The sequence below is a fragment of the Bison bison genome, unplaced genomic scaffold (assembly GCF_000754665.1).
Source record: "Bison bison bison isolate TAMUID 2011002044 unplaced genomic scaffold, Bison_UMD1.0 scf7180017864303, whole genome shotgun sequence".
In the NCBI taxonomy this organism is placed as follows: Eukaryota; Metazoa; Chordata; class Mammalia; order Artiodactyla; family Bovidae; genus Bison; species Bison bison.
In genome coordinates this window covers 4,600,705-4,609,561 of record NW_011494875.1, presented here as the reverse complement: position 1 = coordinate 4,609,561, position 8,857 = coordinate 4,600,705, and the positions used below count along the sequence as shown (strand labels likewise).

The 8,857-nt window shown below is 39.8% G+C and overlaps 1 protein-coding gene across 1 annotated transcript in view; it reads right to left on the bottom strand.

The window, feature by feature from the left end:
• The window catches only part of LOC104997048 (metabotropic glutamate receptor 1-like), a gene marked incomplete at its 3' end in the record, with an annotated part of 372,491 nt that overhangs the window by 17,789 nt on the left and 345,845 nt on the right, over positions 1–8,857 (bottom strand). Inside the window, exon 4 of the mRNA XM_010851504.1 lies at positions 985–1,231. Coding sequence (XP_010849806.1) covers positions 985–1,231 — 247 coding nt within the window. The remainder of the gene's footprint in view (positions 1–984; positions 1,232–8,857) is intronic.

Sequence of the window (8,857 nt, the reverse complement as noted above, 5' to 3'; positions counted from 1 at the left end):
TCTGGGTGATTTTAGGGGAGTTTCTTAGTTTCTCTGACACTCAGCTTTATCATCTGTAAAAGAAGATAATAATATGCCTGTGGCAATGAGGATTAAATGATTTGCTGTTCCATTTTATCACAACATATGCTTTTCTAAAATCTCCCATTCTGCAAGCTTTCATACTGAAAGATAACAGGGCTTATGAGGGGAAAAAAAAGAGAGAGATTGTGGGTATTCTGTGCAGCAGCCAGACTGAGGGCCTTTTTTCTTTCCTGTTGTCGGTTTTAATTTTTATCCCAGTATTCTGATCATCCTTTGCCTAAGAAAATCTCTATGAATGAACACAACTACTCTTTATACTGATATCATCTTCTATATACCAATTACATAGGGACTAATTGGTGTTATAAAATCAAGTACTGCAGAGGAGACAGTATATAAAATGACTTGGGAGAAAATATATGTATATACATTTAGTTAGATTTCATTTTCCTTTGCTTCTTGATTAATTCTTTGGAAGCCATAGAGACTCAGTACGAGGCAGAAAATTCTTTTCTTTCTTGTTCCAAGAAACATGTTAGTTGGAACATAAGATAGCCTGAGAAAAAGGGACACATATGGTTCTCTTCATATATTAAGCTCTTTGAGCAGATAAGATTAAAATATTCCACAAGCAGTATGGCATTGGGATTGATCGATCAGAACATGCTGACCAGATGTTGGCAGTGCCAGGGAGGGTTCTGCTGTTCGGGCATACTCACTCTGGTTTCTTGGGCTTGCAGGAAGGTGCGGGCCTTCTGGGGAAAGACCAAAGATGATAGTGGAGTGTGTTTTATAATGCCATTTCCATCTAACATTAGCCCCATCTTTTTAGCTGTCTAGTTGTATCTACCCTCATGACACCCAGAAAACACGTGACCAAAAAGAGCCAGAGTGTCCATCTGTCTGGCTTAGAGAGGATCACAGGATTATTTGGATCCATTACGGAAAGGTCTGCTTTACCTTCCAGGAGCATCCCCTTTCTCATCAAACCACACCTCCTCTCCAGACACACCGATGAACGTGGACTTGATGAGGAATTCCAGGAGTTTGCTGCCATCGATGGGCTTCATGGCATCGCAGAGGCCCACGTGGCCGGGGCAGAGGGCCTGATGCATGTTCTGCAGCCCGTGCGCCATGGCATAGATGGCATTGATGACAAACCCCATCTTACTGTCCTGGACATAGTTCTCTTCTAAGCTTTCATTGCCTGTAACATAAAAACAGATTACTTCCAAGGTTGCAGTCATGAAGTCTAAACCTGCATGTTTAATTCTCAAATGCTTTTCAGGGCTCTCAGAAGAAGGGAAAGCCAAACATACCTGTCTAAGCTTTGTATTTGTGACTAGCTCTAGATAGATAGTATATTCTATCTTCAAATAGTTTATTCATTTTATTTTCTGAATTCAATAATGGCTTTATAACATATAAAACAAACACCATAGCGGTAAAAATAAAGAACATTCGCATATTGCAAGGAAATCCTTAAAGAGCAATGAAAATAACTCTTATTTCCTCTGGGTTCACAGAGATTTATATTAAAAGTCTCCCTATATCACAGTCCTGGAAAAGTGTTTTTTTATATCTTTTGTGACAATCCACAATCCATCATAATTCAGTTTGTGCGTTATCTAAACCTCAATATTTTATTTTGATGATTCTACTAATCTTATCATCTCTAAGATCACAAAAACCAAGAGTGAAATGAACTGGTTAGTATGAATTTCTTCTTATATATGATTTGCTATACAGAAATATTTGAATAAGATTTGCTAATTATGGAGATCCAACCAGTCCATTCTAAAGGAGATCAGCCCTGGGATTTCTTTGGAAGGAATGATGCTAAAGCTGAAACTCCAGTACTTTGGCCACCTCATGCGAAGAGTTGACTCATTGGAAAAGACCCTGGTGCTGGGAGGGATTGGGGGCAGAAGGAGAAGGGGACTACAGAGGATGAGATGGCTGGATGGCATCACCAACTCGATGGACGTGAGTTTGAGTGAACTCCGGGAGTTGGTGATGGACAGGGAGGCCTGGCGTGCTGCAATTCACAGGGTCACAGAGTTGGACACGACTGAGGGACTGAACTGAACTGAATTATCAGAAACTCAGGCAAAATGCTTCTTGATGGAAGAGTCACACTACATCTTTAATCTAAACATTTGGTTTTATCTCTGAATTTCAAAAACTCTGCCATTATTCTCACCCATGTCACAGATGACAGCCTAAATAGGCCATTAGACCCTAAAGTGCCTGGGCTGGATAATAGCAGGATATTTTAGGAACTTAGAGAATTTGAAATGTTTAGAAGAAATGGTAAAGAGTTTTGACTTTGATGTTGAGCTTGAGATTAAACAAGACATTTATAAAGAGTTCTAAGACTAATCTATTTAGGTATACTTGAAAATGTAAAAAATATACATTTGTATCTATCCTGTGAGTAAGATTTGAAATATCCAGGCCAGGTTGAGGGGGGAAAACTCAATTTTAACTCATCTTCCAGTGCTGCTTAATAGGAAATTGTTAAGAGTGTGATTTTCTAGTTTTCCTAATTGAAACAAATAGGAGCAAGAGAGGCAGAAAGGGCATTTTAGAATCAAACTGTGCAGAATAAGTATAGAAGTTATATAAAGCAGAAAACAAACATCCTCCTTGCAAAAACTAAGCAGCCATTGAAATAAGGTGATTTATGTCACCCAGAACCCCTGGATCTTAAATGTTAGTTTGCTTTTCTATTATATCAGGATATAATAGAGATAAATTAATACCATATATCTGATAAGTTTTAAATGAACCTTTAAAGACTGTTTGAAACCTCCAAGTGTTAGAGTTAAATGTTAAAGCTGTTAGAATTAGAGAAGCAGCAGTTAAAGAAGAAAAAAATAGACAAAAATTAGATGACAAAATAACCTTCAATGTAGCAGTTACTTAAAGAGTTCTAGCAACTATTAACAGAGAAGGCGATGGCACCCCACTGCAGTACTCTCGCCTGGAAAATCCCATGGACGGAGGAGCCTGGTGGGCTGCAGTCCCTGGGGTCACTAAGAGTCAGACACAACTGAGCGACTTCACTTTCACTTTTCACTTTCATGCACTGGAGAAGGAAATGGCAACCCACTCCAGTGTTCTTGCCTGGAGAATCCCAGGGACGGGGGAGCCTGGTGGGCTGTTGTCTATGGGGTCGCACAGAGTTGGACACGACTGAAGTGACCTAGCAGCAGCAGCAGCAACTATTAAAGGAAAGTTCTGCTAAAACCATCCACTTGAAGTAGCTGCTATTAAAGTCAGCCCTGGGAGCAAACTGTAAGAAAATATGTGTTCTTTACCAATTGGAAAGTTTTCTACTGGGGACAAACCTTATGAGCACTGAGTTTGCTGTTTTGTTTTTGTTTTGATAGCTACTATTAAGATGTATATAATGCACCTTTAATAATAATTATCAGGTGAAAACAACCTGTATCTATTTACTAATGTTATGAGTAAGGTGGGTGAAGTCACTCAGTCATGTCCAACTCTTTGCGACTCCATGGGCTATAGCCTACCAGCTTCCTCTGTCCACTGAATTTTCCAGGCAAGAGTACTGGAGTGGGTTGCCATTTCCTTCTCCAGGGAATCATCTTGATCCAGGGATCGAACCCAGGTCTCCTGTATTGGTAGGCAGCTTCTTTACCACTAGCTCCACTCCAATTAAGAAGCCCATCCTGTCAGTATTTATCATACAGAGAACCAGGAGGCTAAGCACATGTCTTCAGGGAATATTTGTTATGCAAACCCTTTTCCAAATAAACACAACCAGCTTGTGTGCTTGTGTAAATCTGCAGTGACACATGTACTTCCCTACCACCATTCCACCAGGTCTGCACTTGAAGGGGATGTGCCTGTTGTCAGTAAGAAGTCTCTTTCCAGCTTCTACCCCAGCTCAGAATGAACCAGCATTTGGAAAGGTTTGGCACTGAGTTAGAAAAATCACATGGCCTTTACGGGACCATTTTCTTTGCCGCAGCGATGGTCCCAGATGATGTTGCAAGAATTCATCAACAAACAAACAGAATATGTGACAGGTTTTCCTGTTGTCCAAAGATCCTATATTTTCATGACCAGTGAATACAGAATCCAAACTAATAATATTGTCACTTAGTGGGAAGGTGAAATCACTCTGACTCCCAGGAGTTTAGTGCCTTTTTAATAACACTAGTCTCAGAGTTATTAGTGAAAAGGGGATTTTATGATTCATTTTCTGTGGTGCGTTAACTGTTACAGGCCACTAGGGTATCATTAAACCATTACTTTTTCTAATATACTAAATGGAATCAAATAATCATGGTTGACTGTGTTTATTTACCTTGAAAAGAATACCTGCCTAACTACTTCACAGTGGAATGTGAAAATAGCTACCTTGATTCGAAATAGTAATCTTGTTCTTATTGCAAGAACACAACAAGGGCTATAAATTGCTGCCTGAGTGCCGCAGCACACAGGGCCTCCACGGGAGAAGAAACAGACTGTATACCCTCTGAAAACAGGAAATGCATGGTGGTGGGGCAAAGGCTTGGCTATTCTATCTGCTGCCTAATATAGGATGGCTATCCAGCAGAGTGGTATAGCAGAAAGAGCTCTGGGCTAGGCACTTAAACACCTGGAACCTAGTGAAATGGAGCAGGACCCTGTGAGGCTCTCCCAGGTAGAAATCCTTTCTCTGTCTCCAGTTTCTTGTTTTGGGCTTCCCTGGTGGCTGAGATGGTGAAGAATCCACTTGCAATGCCGGAGACCTGGGTTTGATCCCTGGGTTGGGAAGATCCCTTGGAGGAGGGCATGGCAACCCACTCCACTATTCTTGCCTGGAGAATTCCTATCAACAGAGGAGCCTGGTGGGCTACAGTCAATGGGGTCACAAAGAGTCGGACTGGACTGAGTGACCAAGCACAATTTCTTGTTTGTAGGAAACGGGCTTCATTCGGCCTCCTTGACCATCCTGAGTTCCAAAGTGCAGATTCCAACAGTTGCTTATGGGAAGACAGGGAATGCAGGGACAAAGATGGAGCAGTCAAGAAACAGTAGTACAGCCAGGGGGCTGTACTGATTCCTCCTTAAAGGATGAACATAATGATATCTTCTAGTTCTTTTGTAGGAAGCAAGGCCCTCACCCAGGGGGAAGACAGTAACTTCAGGAGCCCTGGAAATTTTCCTGTTACCACCCCTGATCAATCAGAGAAAGTCATGAACCTTTCAGCCCTCACCCCAAATCTTGACTATAAAACTTCTCCCTGCTGAGCCATTAGGGAGTTCTGGTTTTTTAGAGCATGAGCCACTCATGCTCCTTGCTTGGTCCTGAAATAAATCTCTGCTCCATACTCTGACATTTCAGTCTGTTTGGCCTCCCTGTGTGTTGAGTACATGAACTTGTGTTCAGTAATACTAGAGGCATTTCTGCTGCAATATATCAACAATACATGTCCAACAAACTCTGGAACTTGGACAAGGTCTGGATCTCCTAGAGTCCAGTTTCTTAGGAAGCTAGAGTCTCAGTTTCCTGACCTAAAAAATGCTACAAGTGTATTCAGATTATCTTCCTGAAGATGTCTTCCCCCCTCTAAAGTGTCTATGTTTTGCTTCTCCAGTTCTACCTTTATTGGTACTTAGCAAAGTCCTTTACATATGTTATCATTTTTCAATCCTTAAAACTGTATGAGTTTAGGTCTATTATCACCATTTTACCATTGAGAAGGTTAAAGCACAGATAGGTGAAGTCTCCTTGGGGAGAAATGCCTTCCTTTCTCTTTACTTAATGCTCCTTTGTGAAGAGACTCCTACTGAGCACCACCTCAGGCCTCTTGTCTTGCCCAATGGGAAGGGAGGGATGACTCATCTTTTTGCAGTACTGGGGAAAAGAAATGCATGCTCAGCTCAACCTCTTTCTCTCTCATGGGGAGGATGACACTTGACAGTTCTCAATGGTTGTGGTTGATTCTCCAGCCTTTGGTAAATGTGGGCTGTAGCTGTCCAGTTGAGCCAGTAGGCTGTGTGTGTGTATTGGTCTCTCAGTTGTGTCTGACTCTTTGTGACCCCATGGATTGTTGCCCGCCAGGCTCCTCTGTCCATGGGATTTTCCAGACCAGAATACTGAAGGGGATTGCCATTCCCTTCTCCAGAAGATCTTCCCAACCGAGGGATTGAACTCTGGTCTCCTGCACGGCAGGCAAATCCTTTACTGTGTGAGCTACTGTCCGTGCCAGTAGAATAGACTGGTTATTCTATCTAGTATTGCACATATCTTATCCATGTCCTTAATCCAGTTTAGATTTTTTTGTTTTTCAGGTTGTTTTTTTTTTACTTTTAGAAACTTTTTCAACAAGGTATAACTCACATATGATGCAGAAATTTTTACTATACAGATTAATAAATGTTTACATATGGAGTTGGTGATGGACAGGGAAGCCTGGTGTGCTGCAGTCCATGGGGTCAAAAAGAGTTGGACATAACTGAGTGACTGAAATGAACTGAAATGACATATGGACATATCCATGTACCTGCTCCCCAGATCATGTTATAGAGCATTTCTAGAGGCTTCCATTTACTTACAGCTTCCTTAATTTATCCCAGCAATGTTTTATGATTTTTCAGTGTGCAGGCATTTGATTTTTATGGCACTCCTACAATTGATTGGCTGGCACCACTGACTCAATCAACATGAGTTTGAGAAAACTCCAGAAGATAGTGAAAGACAAGGAAGCCTAGTATGCTGCAGTCCATGGGATTGCAAAGAGTCTGGCATGACTTAGCAACTCAACAACTGCAATTGGTGTACTTGAAAAACATTTTAATTATTTGTTGCCTTATAGAGAAATACTATTGATATTAATTTTTTATTTTGCTCTTGTATTCTGCAAGCTCGCCAAATGTACAAATTAGTTCTAAATTTTTTAATAAATTCTTTTGGGTTATCTATGTATGCAATCAGTTTATTAATAAAGCATATTTTATCTCATATTTTATCTCCATCTGTTTCACTCCTGGGTCTATGCCTTAGTTAGATTCAGATTTGAGAAGGAAGCACATTGGCTGGGTCACCAAAATCCCAGGGGTTCTGCATTCAAGGTCACACAGCTACCAAGGACAGAGGCAGTGGTCTTGAGTGCTGGATCTGGTCCCTGCCAAGTGGCACTATGCACACAAGAACAGCCCTATGCAACCGATGGAGCAGTTCTAGAACAGATGAGACATCAGTTAGCAAAAAACATTAGTTTGACTTTAGTTGTTCTGGGTCTTTAGTAATACTGTCCTAGTGTTAATGTCCAAAATGGAAAAACTGAAAATAATTTAAAAGAACGCTAAACTCCAATGAAGTACTTTTGTGGATGGCTGTTCTTTCCATTGAGTTAGTACAACCTTCCCACTATGCATGTAGGTCTATTTATGCTGCTTTTTCAAATAGCATTAAATTCCAAATAAAAAGAAGCAAAACAAACATTCTTTTTTCTCATCATAACAAGGAAGTGTTTGGAGAAATATTAGTAAACACAACAATTCCTGGAGAAAATGTTCTTCTGATTTCTTGGCCTTTTATCTCTCTGCTGCCTCTTTTTACTGGAGAGCACTAAATATTCAATACATGCTTTGATACAATCTCTATTCAGATTGAAACACAAAGAACTGTAATTATTTTATTGTTAACATATCAAGCAAAGAAAGTGAAATTGGTGTTCTTTTAAATGAATTGAGTATCAGATTAATTGAAGGAAAATTAATCAGGTCATTTTTTAAATAATGACTTCAAAGGATGAAAATGCCTTCAATTTTTCTTGAAGGCCTGGGCTGTTAAATTTTCTTAATGCTTTTCCAGAAAGACTTTGTGGTAAGACAACAGTCCAGCATTTTTCATGCTCGAGTTTTAAAATTTCGAATATTTTGTTTCCTCTGGCTCTATTTTCCTCTTTCTCTAAACATTTTCTCTGTTCCCATAACAGAAAAATATGACTTTTCTATTATTTTCTATTCAATTTACTAAAATGTAAATGAATTTCTATGTAGGATTGAAAAAAAGAAAATAGGAATCATTTACTTGAGTGTGTGTTTTTAATCACTGTTATTAGCTGAATTTCTATTACTTAAACCCAACTGATCTTAACATATGTGAACAATACAGACATATTTAAAAATACATCATCACAATCTATTGTTAAGAGAAAAATCTCCTGGTTACATGGCACATAAACAGCAGGCTCCTTGTAAATTGCTGGTAATGTATAGTAAGCCTTCATGTCCCTGAAAATGCAATTGCATTTTAGCTAACTCATATTTCACAAGATTATAGTGTTATGTTGAAAACAAATGAGGACAATCCCTGGTGTGCTAAAGTGATGCTGAGGATTAGTCAATAACATTCAGTTTAACTGTGGGGCTCTTTGTTTCTCTACAGAGAGAAAATAAGGGCAGCCTGTCGTGTGCCTTTGCTTTTATCGATCTGGCGCAAAACCATGTCATGGAGTTATAAACCACTCCCTCTGGAGTAACTAATCTTTGCAGGTCTGCAATAAGCATTTGGCAGGTAATCACAGAGATGGAGTATGTTACTGAGAGCTGGCTGCTTTAGCCAATGTGGGAAGTTGGGATATTGTTAAAATTCATTAGGGGCTAACCCCCTTCCCAGCAACCTGCTGGGTCAGAATCCTTGGCAAGCCTATTCATCTTGGCTTTTTCCAAACTCTAAGGAAGTATAATATGCTCAAAGCTCCACTTAACATTTTTATGGATGATAGAAACATGCTTTCCTTTACAAATGTAAGGGAGTTCCATGATTTAAGGTTATTCGAGTTCTTTTTTTTTTTTTTTTTTGTAA